Raw genomic sequence first — 21,517 nt, 5'->3', positions numbered from 1 at the left:
TAAGGAAGGGAGATGGGTGTGGAAAGGAAGGGAAGAAGGAAGGAAAGAAGGAAGGAAGGAGAAGGATGGGATGGAGGGGAAAGAGAAGGAACGGAGATGGGTGGGGAAGGAAGGGAAGAAGGAAGGAAAGAAGGAAGGATGGGAGGGAGGGAGGGGTTCGAGAAGGAAGGGAGATGGGTGGGGGGAAGGAAGGAGATCGATGGGAGAGTGGGTAAGAGAAGGAAGACAAGTAGGGGAAGGAAGGAAGGAGTAGGGGATGAATGGATGGATAGATGGGGAGGAGGGAGGGAGGAAAGGCAGGAGGGAAGGAGAAAGAAGGGAAGGAAGGAAGGAAGGAAGGAAGGAAGGGAGGAAGGAAGGAAGGAAGGAAGGAAGGAAGGAAGGAAGGAAGGAAGGAAGGAAGGAAGGAAGGAAGGAAGGAAGGAAAGAGTAGGGGTGGATGGAGGTATGGAAGGGGAGAAGGGAGGAAGGGATGGAGGGAGACTAGGAGAAGATAGGAAGGAGAAAACATTTTACAGTCTTGTGTGAAAACAAAACTTGCGGAATGACCGTTCTGCACCATATTCCAGCAGACTGAAAAATCTTACGGACAGTAGTAAGTGCCCAGGGCCCTCCAGGGCATAGCTCCTCAGCCTTGCCAGTCAGGTGAGATGCAGAAGTCTGGGTGTGGAAGGGGGGCCTCTGGAAATGCCAAGGAATCATTCTTCTTGCCCGTTTGCTTTGTCTTTCTTACAGACTGTCCCAAACCTTCTCCCCACAGATTACGCTGGCAACAATCGGCTACGGGGACAAGACACCCAAAACCTGGGAAGGGCGCTTGATCGCAGCAGGGTTTTCCTTAATCGGAGTTTCATTTTTTGCCCTTCCGGCTGTAAGTTTCCTCAAGGACCTCCTGAGAGAGAAGGGTGCCGCCCGGTGGTGGGATTCAAACTTTTAAACTACCGATTCCGTGGGCGTGGCCAGGTGGGAGTGGCCAGGTGATCATGTGACTGGGCGGGCGTGGCTATGTGGTGGGTTTTTTCCCCCTTTCGCAGCACCCCCCCTACGCCCCATTTTTTGCCTATTGGCCTCAGGGAAGGCTCCTGGGAGCAAAAATGGGGCATGGGGGGGGCCATGCAACACCCCTCCTTGCACCCCATTTTTTGCCTACTGGGCCTCGAGGGAAACCTCCTGGTGAGGGAAGTACAATAGCGAGGGAGGATCAGCTGTGCCGTGCGATTTAGATTAGCTAGAAAGCAAGACATCCGATGATTTCCTGCTTTCTAGCTAATCTAAATCGCGTGGCACAGCTGATCGTCAGAAAGACCGGTTTGGCGAAACCGGTAGCGTTTTTTTTTTATTACTGGTTTGCTCAAACCAGGCTGAACCAGTAGAATCCCACCACTGGTTCTGCCCTGAAATCTTTCTTGCAATTCCAGAAAGTTTCTTCCTCTGCAAATATAAAGGGCATCCGTTTCTGTATGCTTGAGAATTTCTTCTTGATTTTTTTTCTTTTAATGTTGGAGGTAGTAAAGGCATTGCTGGCTTCCGTGATGTATTTCTCCATTGCTTTGGTGCCATACTAGCTGCTCAAACTTTTCAATGGAGATAGTCCTTGACTTACGATCACAATCGAGCCCCAATCTCCGTTGCTTCTTTTATTGTTAATAATTTTTATTTTGAATACAAAAACCACAAACATATACATCTAAATACAAATAAAGAGAAAAAGAAAAAAATATATAAATATTACAGTGCATTCCCCCAACCCGAGACCTTTTTCCCACTTATATTTCTTATTCTATAATAATTAACAGATATACAATATATTCCAATTGTGACCTTATCTCCTCCAAAACAACCTATATTCTTGAGTACGTTTTTTTCCCTTTTGCCTTCCACCCACACTGGTTTTATAAAATCCCCCCATATTACATTATAATCGTTTGCTTTAATCATCCTTTTTTAAATTTAATTTCTGTTGTTAATTTATCATTTGTTGCCTTACTCCAAATTTCATAATACCCCTCATTTCTTGGAATATCCCAATTTCGCCCCCAATATTTAGAATAGAATTCTTCATTGGCCAAGTGTGATTGGACCCACAAGGAATTTGTCTTGGTGCAAATGCAATCAGTATACATAAAAGAAAAGATGCATTTGTCAAGAGTCAAGAATCATCAGGTACAACACTTAATAATAGTCATAGGGTACAATAAGCAATCAAATCATACTAGGAAACAGCCAATATAAATTATAAGGATACAAGCAACAAAGTTGCAGTCATACAGTCACAAGTGGGAGGGGATGGGTGATAAAGAGTGATGAGAGGATTAACAGTAATAGTAATGCAGACTTAGTAAATAGTTGGACAGTGTTGAGGAAATTATTTGTTTAGCAGAGTGATGGCGTTCGGGAAAAAACTGACCTTGTGTCTAGTTGTTCTGGTGTGCAGTGCTCTATAGCATCGTTTTGAGGGAAGGAGTTGAAACAGTTTATGTCCGGAACGTGAGGGGCCTGTAAATATTTTCACAGCCCTCTTTTTGACTTGTGCAGTGTACAGGTCCTCGATTGAAGGCAGGTTGGTAGCAATTGTTTTTTCTGCAGTTCCAATTACTCTCCGAAGTCTTTGTCTGTCTTGTTGGGTTGCAGGACCAAGCCAGACAGTTATAGAGATGCAGATAACAGACTCAATAATTCCTCTGTAGAACTGGATCAGCAGTTCTATAGAGGCCATCACTAATCTAGCTGCCATTTAAAAAATTAACAATCAATTCATTTTTTTTGCTTCATTTATATCCTGTTTTTCCTACCAGCAACAATAATCTCTGTTATTAAGTGAGTTTTGCCTCATTTTACAACCTGTCTTGCCACAGCTGTTCAATGAATCTCTGCAGTGGATGAGTTAGGAATCTGGCTTCCCCATTGGCTTTGTTTGTTGGAAGGTTGCAAAAGGGGATCATGTGAACTTGGGACGCATAGCAACGGTCGTAAGTACGAACCAGTTGCCAAGCGCCTGAATTTTGATAATGGGAGGCTTCTAAAGTCGTAACTTTGAAAAAGTCACGTTTTTTCCAGTGCCGTTGTAACTTTGAACGGTTATTAAATGAACTGTTGTAAGTCGAGGACTACCTGTATAACAGAACTGGAAGATTTTAAGAAGAGACTGGACAGCCACTTGTCTGAAATGGTATAAGATCTCCTGGTTGAGCAGGGGGCTGGACTAGAAGACCTCCAAGGTCTCTTCCAGCTCTATTCTATTCAGTCAAGATAGGGTTTTAACTCGCATCATCCTATGAGATTTAATGGGAAGTCAGAGAAATGGCAGAATGCTGATAAAATTGTGCAATGAAGCAGTAAACAAACACCATATTCTATGGTCACATTGAAGCCAAATTGGGGGACTGGAGGCTAAAACATATGATGATCGGTTGCAGGAACTGGGCATGGCTAGTCTAGTGAAGAGAAGGACCAGGCGAGACAGAAGATAAATATTTGAGGGGCTGCTACAGAAAGGAAGGGCTCAGACTATTTTCTAAAGCACCTGTAGGCCAGATAAGGATGGAAACTGATCAAAGAGAGATTTAACTTGGAAATAAGGAGAAACTTTCTGACAGTGAGAACAATCCACCCATGGAATAGAAGTTGCCCTCGGAAGTTGTGGGAGCGCCATCACAGGAAGCTTTCGAGAAGAGATTGGACAGCCATCTGTCAGAAATGGTGTAGGGTCTCCTGCTTGGATGGGGGGTTGGATTAGATGACCCACAAGCAGGGGTGCCATTCAACCGGTGTAACAACCAGTTTGATGAGTGTGCACTTTGCGTGTGCACAGAGTATTTGCTACTGACCTTCTCCAGCAATGACTGTGTGTTAAACAACTGACGAGCGGCAATCTGCTGTGCCGCGCGAATCAGCTGAACTTGAAAAACAGGATATAAAGCACAGCCCAGAGCCCGGGCAGGTGGGTGGGCCCAACAGCTGATCGTTGGAGCAAACTGAACTGGTTCGCTCCCAGGTGATCCTCAGAGATACAAGTTTTCCTGAAACAGGCTGAACTGGTAGTATCCCAACCTTGCCTACAGGGTCCCTTCCAACTCTGTTAATCTGTTACAAATAAGTTCCAGAATGCCCTCTACCTTAATGAGAACGCCAGTGAAATTTGCTTCTCTTTCAAAATAAATAAATAAATAAATAAAAGGAAATTCTCCCCATCACACTGAAGGACACATAAATAAATTTAACAAGTGCAGTAATTTACTTAAACAATTGTTTAGGAAAAGACATGAAATGGGTCAAAACTCACTTAGCAACTGTCTTGCTTAGCAGCCAAAATTTGTGGCTCAGTTGTGGTCGTAAGTCGAAGCACTACCTATAACGAACCAGGAGTTTGCACTTAGAACCATCATGCTCGCATAATGACTGCTGCAAAAACCCAGCAAAATTGTTTTACCACTGTTATAACTTGCAAGCATAATATGCAAGCGCCATTACAGTCATAATATAAGTGGAACCTGTATATCCTTGTACAGGATATGGGTAATAGACAGGAGGAATTAGAAATCCTAACCACAGGAAAGCAAGGGTGACCTGTTAAGTATGATCCAAACTTGGTGAGTGTGAGGCCTGCTTGGAATATTGAATCGAAGAGTTACTTGTTAGTCCCAAGAAATGGTAGGCAGAACAGAGGGAAGAAATTGGCATTCTTGACTGTGGAAGCACCAACAACAGCAGATGGTGATAAAGTGTCCCATGTGTCTTATATTCTTCTTGCTATAATTTTTATGAGCATTCCTAGTCTCATATCTCATTTCCTCCAGGCTTCATTGGATCGCATTCAGCTTCTGCTGCCCTGAAAAATTACGAGAAAGTACAGATTCTAACTCCTTGTTATGTGGTCACCAATTTTTTTTATTGCATCCTACATTTTTCACGAAGAAATATTTCAAGCATTGATTTGTTCGTCTTGACTTACAGGGCATTTTGGGTTCAGGACTGGCCCTAAAAGTCCAGGAACAACATCGCCAAAAGCACTTTGAAAAAAGAAGGAAACCGGCAGCTGAACTCATACAGGTTTGCACATCCTGCTTTTCCGTGACACGGGGTTGGAAGCGTGCATAACAACCGGGCCTTTGAAAGCCATAATGTAGGATAGGGGGTCTCCAAACTTGGCAGCTTTAAGACTAGTGGACTTCAACTCCCAGAATTCCTCAGCTGGCTTAAAGTCTTAACGTTGCCAAATATGGAGACTTCTGGAGAAGAGCAGGCAGTGGCTGGAGAGGGAGTTAAGTAAGTCATCAGCCTAAAGTCTTTGACGTTCAAACAGTATAAGTCCAACCCCACTTGAATTCTGTTGACTCTTATCTAGCTTCAATTTAGTGCTGTTAGTTGGCTAGATTCTTGGCATGAACAATAAATCATCTTAACTAGTGGTGGGATTCTACCAGTTTCTCTACCGGTTGGGTGATAGCGTACTTCATGCATGCGCACATGTGCGCAGCTTGTCAAACATCAGCTGAGGTCCTGCCACACCAATCAGCTGAGAGGATAAAGAACACAAAAGTGAAGGGGCAGGTGGGATGGCTGATCCTGGCTTTTCTCCTTCTTTCTCCTCTCAGCTGATCATCAGAGCTTTTTTTAACCACCAGTTGGCTGAACCCGCCACCAGTTCACTTGAACTGGGCCGAACCGGTAGCATTTCACTACTGATCTTCACTGGAACTCTGTGTGTGGTCCTGATTCTTTGTGCCTGACATTAATCTCCCTAAATTGGTAGTAGATAAGAGTCAATGGAATTCCAGAGAGATTGGACCTAGACTGTCAGTGGGAACATAAGGATTCTAGTCTGATGACTTGCTTGACTCCACCCATCCAGGCTCTGACTGCTCTTCTCCTACACATAGGGGCTGACTGATCTCAGTTCTCTTGGCTTGGACATCACAGTTGGAGTTGTATGCATTTCAGATCTTCCTTTACATGCTACTTTCTGCAAAAACGTCATGTCCTCTAGACCAGGGATCACCAACCTTTTGGACATCAGGGACCACCAAACTCATAATTTTAAATCCTGTGGACCACAGACCCTGGGAAAATCCCCCAAAAAGTCTGCAGGAAAATTCCCCACCCCGTTTTCCTACCGATTGATCATTCTTTATTTGGGATCGCAGGATACCATCTCCAGCTCTGTTCTCGAAGGGGTGGGGAGAGACTTTTGGCTTCATGCAAGGAAAGCAACAGAAGCAGCAGAAGTCTTTCTTTCTATCCCCCAAACTCCACTAGAAATGAGTCTTTGTGAGACTTCTCACGCTGGGGCAGCCTCTTGGAACAGGATCCCTTGCAGGGTCCCAAAGACTCATTTCTGGCAGAGTTTGGGGGAGAGAAAGAGAGACTTCTGCTGCTTTCCTTGCATGCAGCCAAAAGCAGAAGAAAGAAGCAGAAAGAAGCAGCCTGGTGGCCAGGCCAGGCATGTGGGGTGAGTGTAGGAATGAAGAATCAGTAACAAACCAGATTTTGTCTCTTGCATTGCTCAATATATTTAATTTGATTAATACTTAATACTGAGCTTGTCGATCAGAAAGGTCGGCAGATCGGTGGTTCGAATCCCTAGTGCTGTGTAATGGACTGAGCTCCTGTTACTTGTCCCAGCTTCTGCCAACCTAGCAGTTCGAAAGCACGTAAAAAATGCAAGTAGAAAAATAGGGACCACTTTGGTGGGAAGGTAACAGTGTTCTGTGCGCCTTCGGCCACATGACCACGGAGACGTCTTCGGACAACGCTGGCTCTTTTGCTTTGTAATGGAGATGAGCACTGCCCCCTAGAGCCAGAAATGACTAGCACGTATGTGTGAGGGGAAACTTTACCTTTACTTAGATAATCTATAAGATAATTTTCCACATAACATTTGTTTATTAGACATACACGTACAAGAACCTGCGTTTCTCATAGTTCTCTTGCGTTTCCTAGGCTGCCTGGAGGTACTACGCTACTAATCCTAATAGGATAGATCTTGTTGCCACGTGGAGGTTTTACGAGACTGTGGTATCATTCCCATATTTCAGGTAAGTTCTGTACATTGGGACATTTTTTGGTCCAGTGTCTCAATTTAAATTTCTTTGAAGGATCGTCTAAGCCAAACTGGAAAGGAGGAAATGTGAAAGGACCAGCTTTGTAATGGAAAAGTAGGGGAAGAATGTTGTTATCACCGGGAGACCCCTCCTTCAGTGGCTTCTTGCTACCTGAGGGTTATGGGTCTAGCAGGTCTAGCATGTTTAAAGGACCTCGATTGGGAAGATATTTTATATTTTAATAGTGAACAGGTTCTTTATATGCAGGGGTGGGATTCTACTGGTTTGCACCTATTTGCTAAAACCGGTTGTTAACATTCTAAGCAGTTCGGAGAACCGGTTGTTAGAAGAAATTACTGGCCTAATCCTGTAAGGAAGGCAGGAAGGAAACATTCTGGTGTTGCTTACAGAAACTGCCTCTCCATTAACTCTTATTACATTCTTGGCAGGACTGGACTTCCAGTCTCAGGAACTTCTCTGGAGTTTTTATTCCTCCTTTCCTGGTACTTTGCTTGTGTGGAGTGACCACTCAAAGTTACAATGGCACTGAAAAAAGTGACTTATGACCATTTTTCACACTTACGACTGTTGCAGCATCCTCATGAGGCCAGGCGAGGAGATGCATGCCTCGATGTGAGTGATATTGAATTGGCCACACCCAGCCAGTCACATGACCACCAAGCCATGCCTACCAACTTAGCCACTCCCACAGAACCAGTTGTTAAAAAATTTGAATCCCACCCCTGTTTATATGTCTATGGAGATTCTCAGTCATCCAGGTCATGGTTGTCCCAAAGGTGCTTTTTCAAGAAGTAACTGGACTTTCTGGTTTTTCTTGGAAGACATTTTGCTTCTCATCCAAGAACAGATAACAGATGACAGATAACAGATAATCAGAGTTGGAAGGGAACTTGCAGGTCCTCTAGTCCAGGGGTCGTCAACCTTTCGGACCTCAGGGACCACCAAACTCATAATTTTAAATCCCAAGGACCACTAACCGTTTCTGTGGGCGTGGTCTAATTTGTGGGTGTGGCTTGGTGATCATGTGACTGGCTGGGCATGGCTTTTATGTAAATATTATAAATATTTATATCAATATTGATTTTTTTATAAAAAAGAGCAATTTTTACCCAAAATCAGGCAAAGCAGGTAGACTGAGTTGCTCACAGAATCACAGATTCATTCAGAGATCTATTTGCCATTTTCTAGCTCAGTAAAATTTGCTTGCAAGCAAACTCATAAAATTTGCTAGCAAGCAAACTCACAAAATTAACTCACAACACACCATGCATGTAAATAATGAATTTTTTATATAAAAAAGAGCAACTTTTGCCCAAAATCAGGCAAAGCAAGCAGATTGAGTTGCTCACAGAATCATTCAGTGATCTATCTATCTGCCATCGGCTAGCTCAGTCTCTCAAATTTGCTTGCTGTGAGTCTGCACTGAATTTGCTTGCAAGTAAACCTTCAGTCCTATGGGAGGTTCAACTGTGCTGAGCTGAAGATCTAAAGGTTAGCTAGAAAGCAAGAAATCCAACAATTTTCTGCTTCCTAGCTAATCTAAATCTCCCAGCACAGCAGAACAGATGATGGTCGGAAAAAGGAAAAATAGCAATTTAGCAGGCAAGTTTACTGGGTAAGGAGTGAGTGGGTGGGGACGGTTCCCACGGGCCATATGGGGGATGAAACACTTGTGTTTCTGCATAGCTGGATTAATTGCTTTGTGGGGGGTGCTCTGGGGGTGAGATTTCTCTGTGGTCCACCAAAATTTTCTCAGGGCCCACCGATTGGCGACTACTGATCTAGTCCACCCCCCCGCCATCCAAGTAGGAGACCCTACACTATCTCTGACAAATGGCAGTCCAATCTCTTCTCGAAAGCTTCCTGCGATGAAGCTCACACAACTGCCGAGGGCAAGCTGTTCCATGGGTTGATTGCTCTCACTGTCAGAAAGTTTCTCCTCATTTCCAGGCTAAATCTTTCCTTGATCAGTTTCCATCCATTATTCTTTGTCTGGCCTTCAGGTGCCATGGAAAATAGCTTGACCCCTTCCTCTCTGTGGCAGCCCCTCAAATATTGGAAGACTGCTATCATGTCTCCCCTGGTCCTTCTCTTCACTAGACTAGACATGCCCAGTTCCTGCAACTGTTCTTCATATGTTTTAGTCTCCAGTCCTCTAATCATCCTGGTTGTTCTTCTCTGTACTTTTTCTAGAATCTCAACATCTTTTTTATAGTGTGGTGACCAAAACTGGATGCAGTACTCTAGGTGTGGTCTTTCTAAGGCTTTATAGAGTGGTATTGGTGCCTCCCTTGATCTTGATTGTATCCCTCTGTTAATTCAGCTTTGACTGAATGGTGGGGAATGGAAGGATTTATACTCCTTGCAGATAGTTGGTATTTTAAAGAGTAGTTGAGGCTACCTGGAGGTTTATCTCTGTCCTCAGGGTCACCTGATTAGTGCAAATGGGTGTGGAGCCTTGTTGTAGCTGTTGAAAGGACTCTGCTGTAGACTGGAGATAGATAATGTCATATCCCTCCTCCTCTGTTGAGTGATGGCTGTTCAGTTTTGACATAGATGGCCTCTTTGAGCCATCTCTCACACCAGCGATCCTCTCTGTCCAAAACGTGGACTTGGCTGTCTTCAAAAGAATAGCCTTCATTTTCTAAATGCAGATGGACTGCTGAATCTTACCCCGATGGGTTTGTTCTCCTATGTTGTGCCATCGAGTTGATGAAGTGATGAAGTTGATGAAAACAATGCAAATGACCAGCTGTCTGTAAGGAGTATAAATCCTTCTATTCCTCACCATCCAGTCAGAGCTTCAGAAGCTTCTCGGATGTTAAGCGAAGTGTCTTCCGAGTAAAACCGGAACACCCAGTTGCCTTTTGAAAAAGCATTTTTGGGAGGATCCTTATGTAACCCAAACACCAATGATGGCAGGATTGTGGGTTTATATGATTGAAGAACCATACAAACAGCTTTGGCACAAACCCTTCTGAGCAGAAATCGCAACAGAAATCAGTAAGTCTTAGCTGTTTGCGACCATGGGATGCTGACTGATTGGAGAAACCTCTGCAAAAATCTGGGTGGGGTTTGGGTCATAAGGGGGAGGAGGAAACATATTAAGAACCCTCAGCAGATACATCAGTGGTCAGCAACAGAGTAGTCAATGCCTGGAATACTCTACCTGACTCTGTGGTTTCTTCCACAAACCCCCAAAATTTTAACCTTAGATTGTCTACTATTGACCTCACCCCTTTCCTAAGAGGTCTGTAGGGGGCGTGCATAAGCGCACCAACGTGCCTACCGTCCCTGTCCTAATGTCTCCCTTTTATTCATATCCATTTCATGTATTCATAACCATGTTTATACTTATACCTGTTATCTAATACTTGCTTGATAAATAAATAAAGAAAGGAAGGAAGGAAGGAAGAAAGGAAGGAAGGAAGAAAGGAAGGAAGGAAGAAAGGAAGGATGACCTTCAGCAACAGTGTGATCAGTGTCTTCAAACTCAAGTTTAACTGCACCAAATTTGATTGCAGGAAACACGACTTCAGCAACAGAGTGGTCAATGTCTGGTATACTCTACCTGACTCTGTGGTTTCTTCCCCAAACCCCAAAAACTTTAACCTTAGACTGTCTACTATTGATCTCACCCCTTTCCTAAGAGGCTCGTGGGGGGCGTGCATAAGTGCACCAATCGTGCCCGCCGTGCCTATCCTATTGTTTTTTTTATTTTTCTTATACATATCCATCTCATGTATTCATAACTATGTTTATACTTATACCTATTATCTTGTAAGCGATTGACAAAATAAAATAAATAAAATAAATAAATCCATCTCAGCTGGTTGGAGCCTCCCAAAAAGATTCCATAATGCAGCGTTTGTTGCAGGACTCTCTTGTGGATGTCCATGGAAATCGTCAGTCATCCAGGTCATGGTTGTCCCAAAGATGCTTGTTCAAAAGGCAACCGGACTTTCTTTGTTTTTGCTTGAAGACACTTTGCTTCTCATCCAGGAAGTGAACTGAAGAAGCTTCTCGAATGAGAAGTGAAATGCCTTCAAGCAAAAGCAAAGACCAATTGGAAAAAGCATCTTTGGCTCTGTTGTGGATGCTTTTAAAAAGAAGATGCAACATTTTGGTGTCCATTTGTTCTGAAATAAAGGAGTTTTCATCATGTAAATGATGAGCTTTCATCAAATAGAAGGCAACAATAAAAGTATGTCAGTAGAACTTCTATCCCAACAAGATGACCAATATGAGGACATTCCCTCAGTACTGGGGAAACTCTTTCCTATCCCCATGGTTTTTCAATTTCATTGTACACATGTAGTGCATTGACAATAAACATAAGATTGATTGATTGATTGATTTATGTTTTCATTGAATCGTTACAAATTTCAAACAGTCACACAGGGACCATGCACACAGCCATAAATTGCCTGAAGGAGGGAGCGGTATCAAAATGACATCTATATATACATCTATATATACATCTATATCTATCTCTATCTATCTATCTATCTATCTATCTATCTATCTATCTATCTATCTATCTATCTATCTATCTATCTATCTATCTATCTATCTACCTAGCTAGCTAAAGTGAAATACCACTCATGCATCATCACAACATCTCCAGAACTGTAAAGCCTACAAACTTGAAATTTGACACATAATGTTCCTCTTGGCTTCTAGATGCTCACTAAGAAAGGATTTTTTCAAAATGACCATTAGAGCATTAGCATTTCCTATCATATTATTAACACGCTCTGATGCTAAGGAGTTCTACTCCCCCTCCCCAGCTGAAAAGAAATCTGTTCCAAATGCAAAACACAAGCAGAGGAGAGGAGTTTCAGTTTTAGTTTCACAGCACCAAGCAGCTGTGAAACAGAACACTTGAGCTAAGCCATGCCCAGGGTCATTGCTGCCTTCCTCTTGCTCACACAGCAAATACCGTTTCACTTTGCATATTTGAATTTCCAAACAGCCCTCAACTCTCTCACACACTGACAGGACACTAGCCAGATGAATACCGATGGATGCTGGTAGACAGAGGCACAATTTTCCCCCCTTATTTTCCTCCCCCAAAACTAAGCCCGATCACATAGTTTTGTAGCAAAGCACGGGTATAGAGCTAGTTCTATATAAGAATAGAAGTTCCCAGAATAGAGCAGGAAAAATGTATGAGTAGAATCCTTATTGGCAGACTTTGCACAATAAGCGTAATGAAACCATGCATCATTTGTACATCCTGCAACGTTTGGTTACTTTTAACCTGGTTTCGCTTTATTGTATCTCAGCCCATCGAGTGAAACTATTGGATTAACACAAACTGGAACATATCATTCAAACACATCTCATTTTTAATCCTGCAACTGGGTTAAATATGATATGCAAATGTAGCCACTAGGTGTCGAAACCAATAACGCTAATTTTCTTTGAAGTTTAATATTCTATTTAACTTCTCTTTTTCCCCCATTGTCTTGCTCTCACTTTTCTTCTCTCTGTTTCAATCTTCCTAAAGGAAAGAACAAGTGGATGGAACCAGGTATGTACTTCAGATCTCCAGTGTGGTTGGCGTTTCTTTTAATAGAATATCTTTTCCAAGTGGCTTCCTTCAGATGAGTTATGGAGGTTGGGGAAAGTGACGTTTGAAAGACAGTATTCACAAATTTTAAGGCAGACTTATCAGTAAAATACAATACAGTCGGTCCTTGACTTACAACCAATGGTGGGATTCAGTTGTTTTTTTTACTACCAGGGCATGGCTTGGTGGGTGTGGCAGGGGAAGGATACTGTAAATTCTCCAGCCTGAGGTGGAATTTGCTGGTTTTCTGAACTACTCAAAATTTCCACTACCGGTTCTCCAGAACTGGTCAGAACCTGCTAAATACCACCTCTGCTTACAACCACTTGCTTAGTGGCCATTCAAAGTTACAGTGGCACTGAAAAAAGTGACTTATGACTTTCTTTTCACATGTACAACCTTTGTAACATCTCCTTGTTGGAGTGGTACAATAGTCTAGAGGGGAACTCTCACTTCAAAATCAGGAAGGCTGTGAATTTGATCCTAAGGTAGAGGCAGGTATTTCTCTCTCTGGACACACTGAGAATATATCTACTGAACAAAACTCCACATTGGCAACAGGAAGGGCATCCGGCCATTGAACATTCTGCTGGCTCCATTCAGTTGCCCTGACTCTACCCCGCAAGGGATTATGGGGTCATTAAAAGATGATGATGATGATGATGGTGATGATGATGATGATGTAGCATCTCCTTGGTCATGTGATCAAAATTCAGAGGCTCGGCAAGTGACTCATATTTATGACGGTTGCAATGTCCCGGGGTCATGTGATTCCCTTTTGTGACCGTCTGTTGAGCAAAGTCAGTGGAGAAACCAGATTCACTTAACAACCATGTTAGTGACTAAACAGATGCAGTGATTCACTTAAGAAATGGGGCAAGAAAGTTGGGGCAAAATTCACTACACAATTGTTTAGTAACAGAAATATTGGGCTGAACTGTTGTCGTAAGTCGAGGGCTAGCTGTGGGCTTTGGTGATTTTAGAAGAACTAGGAAGATAAGCGGGATAAAGGAAGGTTAAAAGGTAGAGAAAGGTGAAGGATCTGGCAGAAACTGAGTCCATGAGGACAGAAAGAGAAAAACACGGGAGATTTTCTCAGCTGAGGGAGCATCTTCCTCCCACTGTCAGGCCTCAGATGAGGCCTATTTTTATCCTTTCCTTGGGGAATTAACAAATTAGAACCACCAAGTTTCTCACTTCAAGATCTGAGAAATCACCAAGAAGCTGTCAGAAGAAATGGGTGTGAAGGAGAGAAATTTGCACATCCTGTCTCTTCTTTGGTCTGAAGGGACAGAGAGAAGAAACAGGAGGTATTTCAGCATAGCGATCAGCGGAAGACAGGCTCTCTAAATTATAATGCAAACCAAAATGTCTTCCTTAAGTGACCAGGCTTGGCTACATTATCAAGGTCTGGTGAACCTGGATACTGGAATTGCAGATTCTCCCAGTGCCTCAAAAGTAGACCATTCCTTTTACATCCCACATTCTTACTTTGAAAAAGATAACACCTGAACTAGAATCCAGAAGAAAGAGAAGAGACTCAGTTTGGTCTAATGGTTAAAGTTTTGGCCTAGGAACCAGGAGATGGTGAGTTCTAGTCCCACCTTAGGCCTGAAAACTAGTTGGGTGACTTTGAGCCAATTACCAGGAGATGGAGAGTTCTAGTCCCACTTTAGGCATGAAAGCTGGCTGGGAGACTTTGGGTTTATCACAAGAAGACTGTGAATTCTAGTCCCACTTCGGGCATGAAAGCTGGCTGGGGGAAAGCTGCCTCCATCAATGCAAGGTAATAATAATAATAATACTTTATTTGCGGTCACAGACCAAAACACAAGTACAACAAAAGAAGAACATGAGAAAATTAATCATGAACAATTGGACACCAAAAACTTGACTAAGGGGAATTACAGCATTCTCCTCTGATAGTTACAGCTCTTAAAAAAAAAAATGGAAACCAAAGAAGCGATCTATGAGGAGCCATCCCCTAGACAATAGAATGCAAGGTGACAATCACACCTAATATCCCCTCTCCTATTTTTCCCATAACCCTGTGAAGTGAGTTGGCCTGCCAGAGAGTGACTGACCCCAGGTCCCTAAGCTGATGACTTTCATGCCAAAGGCCGGACTAGAACTCACAGTCTTCTAGCGATTGGCTGAAAGTCACCCAGCCAATTTTCATACCTAAGGCAGGACTAGAACTCATGGTCCCCTGGTGATTGGTTCTACTTAAAATCCCCCACTTTTTAAGAAAAAGGAACAGAAAAACAAGTGTGTGTGCACGCACACACGCACAGAAAATGAGCCATTTTTTTTGCATCAGATTTCAGTGGCCACTTTAAGGGAGCAAAGAAGAAGACTGTGTATCACACTGGCTGTTGCCCACCTGATGTAAATACCATGATGGACAAACTAGATTTCAAATGAGGGATTGTTAAAAAAAAATAATGACTCTTTTCCTTCTCTTTTCTTAGCCAAAAGCTGGGTCTCTTGGATCGGGTTCGTGGTAGCAATCCTAAAGGAAAGCTGTTTACTCCTCTGAATGTAGAAGCAATTGAAGAAAGTCCTTCCAAAGAGTCTAAGAACGTTGTCCTGATTAACCGAGATCGATTGCGCACTGCCTTCCGAATGAAAGCTTATGCATTCTGGCAAAGCTCAGAAGGTAAACTCCTTCCTTCCTTCCTTCCTTCCTTCCTTCCTCCCTCCCTCCCTTCCTTCCTTCCTCCCTCCCTCTCTGTATGTGTAAACTTTCTTAGAATGTAATTGCAGGAGCGAGAGTGGTAGAATCTGAGGGCGGAGTCAAAAGAGAATCCCTGCATGGTTAATAAACCTGCTTAATTTATTTTGCTGGCTTTTTCTTCTGAGCTGAGTTGAAACGGAACACTGTACTGTTTTCCTAATACAGATCCTCCTCGACTTACAGCCACATTGGTGACCAGAATTTCCGTTGCTAATGAAGCAGTTGCTTAAGTGAGGCACGTCCATTTTGTGACCTTTCCTGCCATGGTTGTTAAGCAAATCACAGCAGCTGTTAAATTAACCACATCAGTCCTTAAGGGAATCCTGCATTCCCCAGGGACTTTGCTTGTTGGCTGGGAAGCTTGCAAACAGCGATCCTGGGAACGCTGCAGCCATCATAAAGTGCACGCTGGTTGCAAGCGCTTGAACTTTGATCATGTGTCCCTGGGGAGGCTGCAATGGTCATAAGTGTGAGGACTGGTTGGAAGTAACTCTTTCCAGCGCCGTTGTAATTTTGAGCGACCTTTAAACGAGTGGTTGTAAATCAAGTGGTACTTGTACAAGAAAAATATTTTGATTCCCAGTTTTTAATCCTGGGACTTTTAAGACAAATATGTTTAAACCTGAAGGGTATTTTTCAGAGAACTATATCTGCACTCATTGTTTTGACTCTTGACTTTTGATATTCAGTGCACTTATTAATAACACGACCATTCTATTGTGGATGGAATAATGGATGGAAACTGAACAAGGAGAGATTCAACCTGGAAATAAGGAGGAATTTTCTGACAGTGAGAACAATCAACCAATGGAACAGCTTTCCCTCGGAAGTTGTGGGAGCGCCATCACTTGAGGCATTCAAGAAGAGATTGGACTGCCATTTGTCAGAAATGGTGTAGGGTCTCCCGCTTGGGTGGGGGCTTGGACTAGATGACCTACAAGGTCCCTTCCAACTCTGATTATCTGTTATCTGAATGTTATGTTGTGGTTCGCCAACAGCAAATGTGGACAGCTGAGGTCTCAGAGAGCAAGGACTCAGATGAGGGGCCTGCATGTGATGAAGAGATAGGGATAGGACCATCAGGGAGTGGAATGCTGCCTTCGGAGATTGTGGAGGCTGGCAGCAGTGATGAAGAGGCCCCCGAGGAGCCTGTGCCCAGTGCGCATGCGCACAGGGCTGCTTGAAGGAAACAGCAGCTGCAGCAGCACGGGCGGCTCGGGAGTAAGGCTGGAAGGTAATGGCCCCTCCCTTAAGAGATAAAAGCCAGCTGAGAAACTGGAGTTCTTTGCAGGAAGCAAAGAAGTTTTTGCACTCAAGCCTTGTGGACATTCAGAATACCTTGGTTGGTGTTTGGAGACTCCTTGTGTTTGAAATATTTCTCGGCAACTTTATCTAGTGTTCTTGGCAGCCTTGCACAACCTTGGCAAGGCTCATTCTTATCAGAGACAATTAGTTTGAAGCAGCCTTTTAACCGGGAAGGAATGGAATTCGTAAAGAATCATTAAAAAGTTCTGCTGTTACCTCTGTTTCATGTTTGTTTCCTTGGAACAAGGTTTGGGTCAGAACATGTTCAGGATCCATGATTTTAAATGATTCCAGCCTGAATAAGACGCTTGGATATTGTATGAGTTTTATTCACATTGTTCTAATCTCTTCTGCATCTGGATTATCTATCTGGTCCTTATCTTAGATGCTGGAACAGGGGACCCCTTGGCAGAAGACCGGGGATACAGCAATGAGCTGCTCATGGAAGACCTCATCCCCACACTGAAGATGGTCATCCGAGCTGTCAGGTAAACGTTGAGCGGTTTAACAATACTGCATGTATATGTGCGTGTGTTTAAAAACCACCTTGTTTTGAAAAAACAAACAAACAAATCAGTTCAGCAATGTAAATCACATATTTATTTTATTGATTTATTTTATTGATTTGATTTGATTTGTCCATCGCTTACAAGATAATAGGTATCAGAATAAATGTGAGTAAGAATACAGGAAATAGGTACAAATAAATTGGGACAATAGGACAGGGACGGGAGGCACGATGGTGCACTTATGCACGCCCCTTACAGGCCTCTTAGGAATGGATATTCTTTCCTTTCCTTTCCTTTCCTTTCCTTTCCTTCCTTTCCTTTCCTTCTTTTTCTCCCTCCCTTTTCTTTTCTCCCTCCATGTTTTTCTCTCCTTCCTTCCTCTTCCTTTTTCTTTTTCCTTCCCCCTCCCTTCCTTCCCCCCTCCCTCCCTTTTCTCTCCTTCCTTCCTTCCTTCCTTCCTTCCTTCCTTCCTTCCTTCCTTCCTTCCTTCCTTCCTTCCTTCCTTCCTTCCTTCCTTCCTTCCTTCCTTCCTTCCTTCCTTCCCTTTCCTGTTCTCCTTCCTTCCCCTTCCTTCCTTCTTTCCTTTCTTATTTAATTTTTATTTTATTGATTTATCTGATTTGTCAGTTGCTTACAAGGTAATAGGTATAAGTATAAACATGAGTATGAATACAGGAAATAGGGACGAATAAATGGGGACAATAGGACAGGGACGATAGGCACGATGGTGCACTTATGCACGCCCCCTACAGATCTCTTAGGAACAGGGTGAGGTCAATAGTGGATAGTTTAAGGTTAAAGGAGTGGGGGTTAGAGGATGTAACAACAGAGTCAGGTAGTGCATTCCAGGCATTGACCACATCTTCCAAGAAGTTGCAATCAAGGCAGTTTTGCCAATCTGCAGGTTTCCAGATATGTGGGTCTTAATTTCTCATCTTCCCCATAGTTGGAGTGAGAGTGATAGCTTGCAAAAGTGGATATAGAGTGCATGATTGTAAATCCAGCGACATTTGATTCCTTCTTTAGAGTAAGGGTCAGACGCACAAGGAAATGTTATGGAATGAGTAGTGAGCAAGTGGGGGCACATTGGTCTAGTGGTAAAGACGTTGGGCTTGTCAACTGGAAGGTTGGCGATTTGAGACCCAACTACATTGCGACGGGATGAGCTCCTGTCCCACGCAGCAGTTCAAAAGCATGCAAATGTGAGTAGATAAATAGGTACCACTTCGATGGGAAGATAACAGAGTTACGTGCACTTCGGTATATAGTCATGTTGGCCCCCGTGATCACAGAAGTGATCTTTGGACAACACTCACTTCCTCTGGTAGGAAAAGAGGTAAGCACCATCTTCTAGAATTGGACTCAACATTTTTTACTTTTTAGGGGGCAAAAGTGCATCTGAGTCTGGAGTCCCTGGACAGCGAGATGGGTGGCATATAAATCTAATTAATAACAGTCCCCCACAACCTTGACATGGTTGTGTGTCTTATGCACTCTGAGGAAGATGAAAGTTATGCCAGAGTTCAACCATATGGCACAAATCTCATCGAAAGAGCCAGATGAAAAGTGTCTCTCCCATTAAAAAAATGTGTTAATTGAAAAAATCCATATTGGATCAATTGTTGGCTGGGTCAACAAAGGCTACACTAGATGCTACAGTTCCCAGACCTCTAGTGATAAATGGCCTACAGGACTCAGGACTGTTGGCTGAGCAAGCAGGGCTAAAAGCTGCAGGACTATGGGGAGAAAAAGTCACAAATATACAAAAAGATCTCCCAATAGAAGTAGGATGACTATTGACAAAAGAAAGCAAAGGTAATACCAATAGTAATAGGCACTTTGGGTTACAATCCCAAAACAAGTACTACCCTGTTTCTCCAACAATACGGCCTCCCCCAATAGGAAGTCCCAGCATGTTTTATAGGCATGAAATGAAATTAAGCCCCTTATCAGCACCAGCAGATAAACACAAAAAGAAAGGCATCGCAATCTATGTGAGAGATGACTTAAAAGCGGAGTTAATCTGGGCGGACCCTGAAGGAAGAACGCTGGTAGTACAAATCTCGATTAATGGCATTACACTCTTACTGGTAGTAATCTATGCCCCAAATGATGATCAAGGTAAATTTTTTAAACATCTCCATCAAAAAATAACAGAATTCGAAAATGGTAATATTATTCTGATTGGCGATTTTAACTCTATTGCTGACTACCGGAAGGATCATAGTAATAGGAGTAAGAACAAAAAAGGGAATAGAGAATTTTCTAAGCCATGTAAGGATATGTTGAATGAAATGAATCTGGTAGATATCTGGAGAAAATTAAATCCCAAAAAAGAACAGTTTACTTATTATTCTAACCCGCACAAAATTTGGACAAGAATAGATATGGCTTGGATAAACGGTGAATTGATTAATGAAATCAAAGATAGTGAAATCTTACCAAATGACTGGGCTGACCACAATCCAATTCAAATAACCTGGAGAGGTAGAGGAAAACCAAAGAAAAGATGGACTTTTAACACTCATTTAACAAAAGAAGAAGAATATATTAATAAACTGAAAGAAGAACTGAACTTCTTTTTAAAGGAAAATAATAATGATCTAACTTCGAAACAAAATATATGGGACACATTTAAGGCATTTATAAGAGGAATAACAATCTCTTACAATGCTATGAGAAATAAAAGAAAGTATGCCCAACAAAGTAATCTACAACAAGAAATTAAAGATTTAGAAATCCAATTACAAAAGAACCCCAAAAACCAAAGAATACAGAACCAGTTAATAACAACTAAACACAAATTAAATTTACTGGAACAAGAAAAATTGGAGATTAGTCTGAAAATGACTAAACAAATCTACTTTGAGCATGCAAACAAACCAGGGAGATGGTTAGCCCACAAACTTAAGAAAACGAAAGAAAAAAGATTGATACACCAATTAATGGATGAGGGGGGGCAATATGCAGGAGGAGATAGAGAAGAAAAAAGAGATTACTTTTAATTACTTCAAGAAATTATACAAAAAGAAGAAGTCTCTGAGGATAAAATAATGAAATACCTGGAGGAAGCGAATGATAAAGCAATTGGAGAGGAAGAGATAGAATTATTAAATCAAAAATAACATGGTCCGAACTGAAGTCAGCAATAGAGAAGCAAAGTAACAATAAAGCACCTGGACCGGATGGGATACCGGTAGAACTTTACAAAATTATCATAGAACAAATTGGACCACTGATGCTGGATGTTTTTAATGAGGTACTCTTAGCAGCCAAGATGCCGGACTCGTGGAGGGAGCCTTAATTTCGCTGATCCCGAAGGAGGACCTAGACCACAGACTTATTAATAATTATAGACCAATTTCGCTCCTGAATGCAGATTACAAATTATTCTCTTCTATAATAGCTAATAGATTAAAACAGGTTTTAAACACTTATATCCATGAAGATCAAAATGGATTTCTCCCATTTCGACAAATTAAGAATAATTTAAGAACAGTGATAGACATTTCAGAATACTATGAAGCCCACCCGAAAAACAATTTGCATTTATGTTCTTGGATGCTGAAAAAGCATTCGACAATTTAAATTGGCATTTCTTAATTCAAAAAATATATAATATGAATCTTGGCACCAGATTTGAAAATGTCATCACAACAATTTACCACACTCAACAGGCAAACATTCTAATAAATGGGGAACAAACTGGCCCGATAAAAATAGAAAAGGGGTAAGACAGGGTTGCCCTCTCTCCCCTCTGCTTTTCATATTCGCCTAGAATCTCTTCTGACGTACATTAGGCAAAATTTGAGAATTAGAGGTCTGAGGATCAAATCAGAAGAATATAAACTACAGGCTTTCGCTGATGATTTGGTTTTTTTTCTGGAGGAGCCTATAGAAAAAGGACACAACTTATTAGAAGAACTAGAACGATTTGGAGAAGTCGCGGGATTTAAAATAAACAGGGGAAAAACAAAATTAATGACTAAAAATTTAACAGGAGACCAGAATAAAAAGCTAGAGACAACAATGGGAATACAGGTGACAAAAAAAATTAAATACTTAGGAATTTGGCTAACTCCACAAAGTAAATCGTTAAAAGAAAATAATTATGACAAACTTCTTCAACAATCTAAGAAAGACTTGGATTTCTGGAGCAAGTTACAACTTTCCTTATTGGGCAGGATTGCTTTGATTAAGATGAATATTCTGCCAAAATTTCTATATTTATTCCAGACAATTCCAATCAAACTAAATAAAAATTTTTTTATGGAACTAAACAAGATAACATTGAATTTCATTTGGCAGGGGAAAAAGCTAGGATTAACGT

The 21,517-nt window shown here is 42.1% G+C and overlaps 1 protein-coding gene across 2 annotated transcripts in view; it reads left to right on the top strand.

The window, feature by feature from the left end:
* The window catches only part of KCNQ3 (potassium voltage-gated channel subfamily Q member 3), a 162,198-nt gene that overhangs the window by 130,018 nt on the left and 10,663 nt on the right, over nt 1–21,517 (top strand). Inside the window, exons 6-11 of one of the 2 annotated variants that reach the window (XM_087931720.1) lie at nt 761–871; nt 4,954–5,049; nt 6,940–7,034; nt 12,574–12,597; nt 15,108–15,295; nt 17,064–17,166. In XM_087931720.1, the coding sequence (XP_087787846.1) occupies nt 761–871; nt 4,954–5,049; nt 6,940–7,034; nt 12,574–12,597; nt 15,108–15,295; nt 17,064–17,166 (617 nt within the window). The remainder of the gene's footprint in view (nt 1–760; nt 872–4,953; nt 5,050–6,939; nt 7,035–12,573; nt 12,598–15,107; nt 15,296–17,063; nt 17,167–21,517) is intronic. The other variant, XM_087931719.1, reaches the window with a different exon arrangement.

The sequence above is a fragment of the Pseudonaja textilis genome, chromosome 3 (assembly GCF_049901715.1).
Source record: "Pseudonaja textilis isolate UNSWEBS1 chromosome 3, rPseTex1.2, whole genome shotgun sequence".
In the NCBI taxonomy this organism is placed as follows: domain Eukaryota; kingdom Metazoa; phylum Chordata; class Lepidosauria; order Squamata; family Elapidae; genus Pseudonaja; species Pseudonaja textilis.
This window is presented reverse-complemented; position numbering and strand designations above follow the sequence as displayed.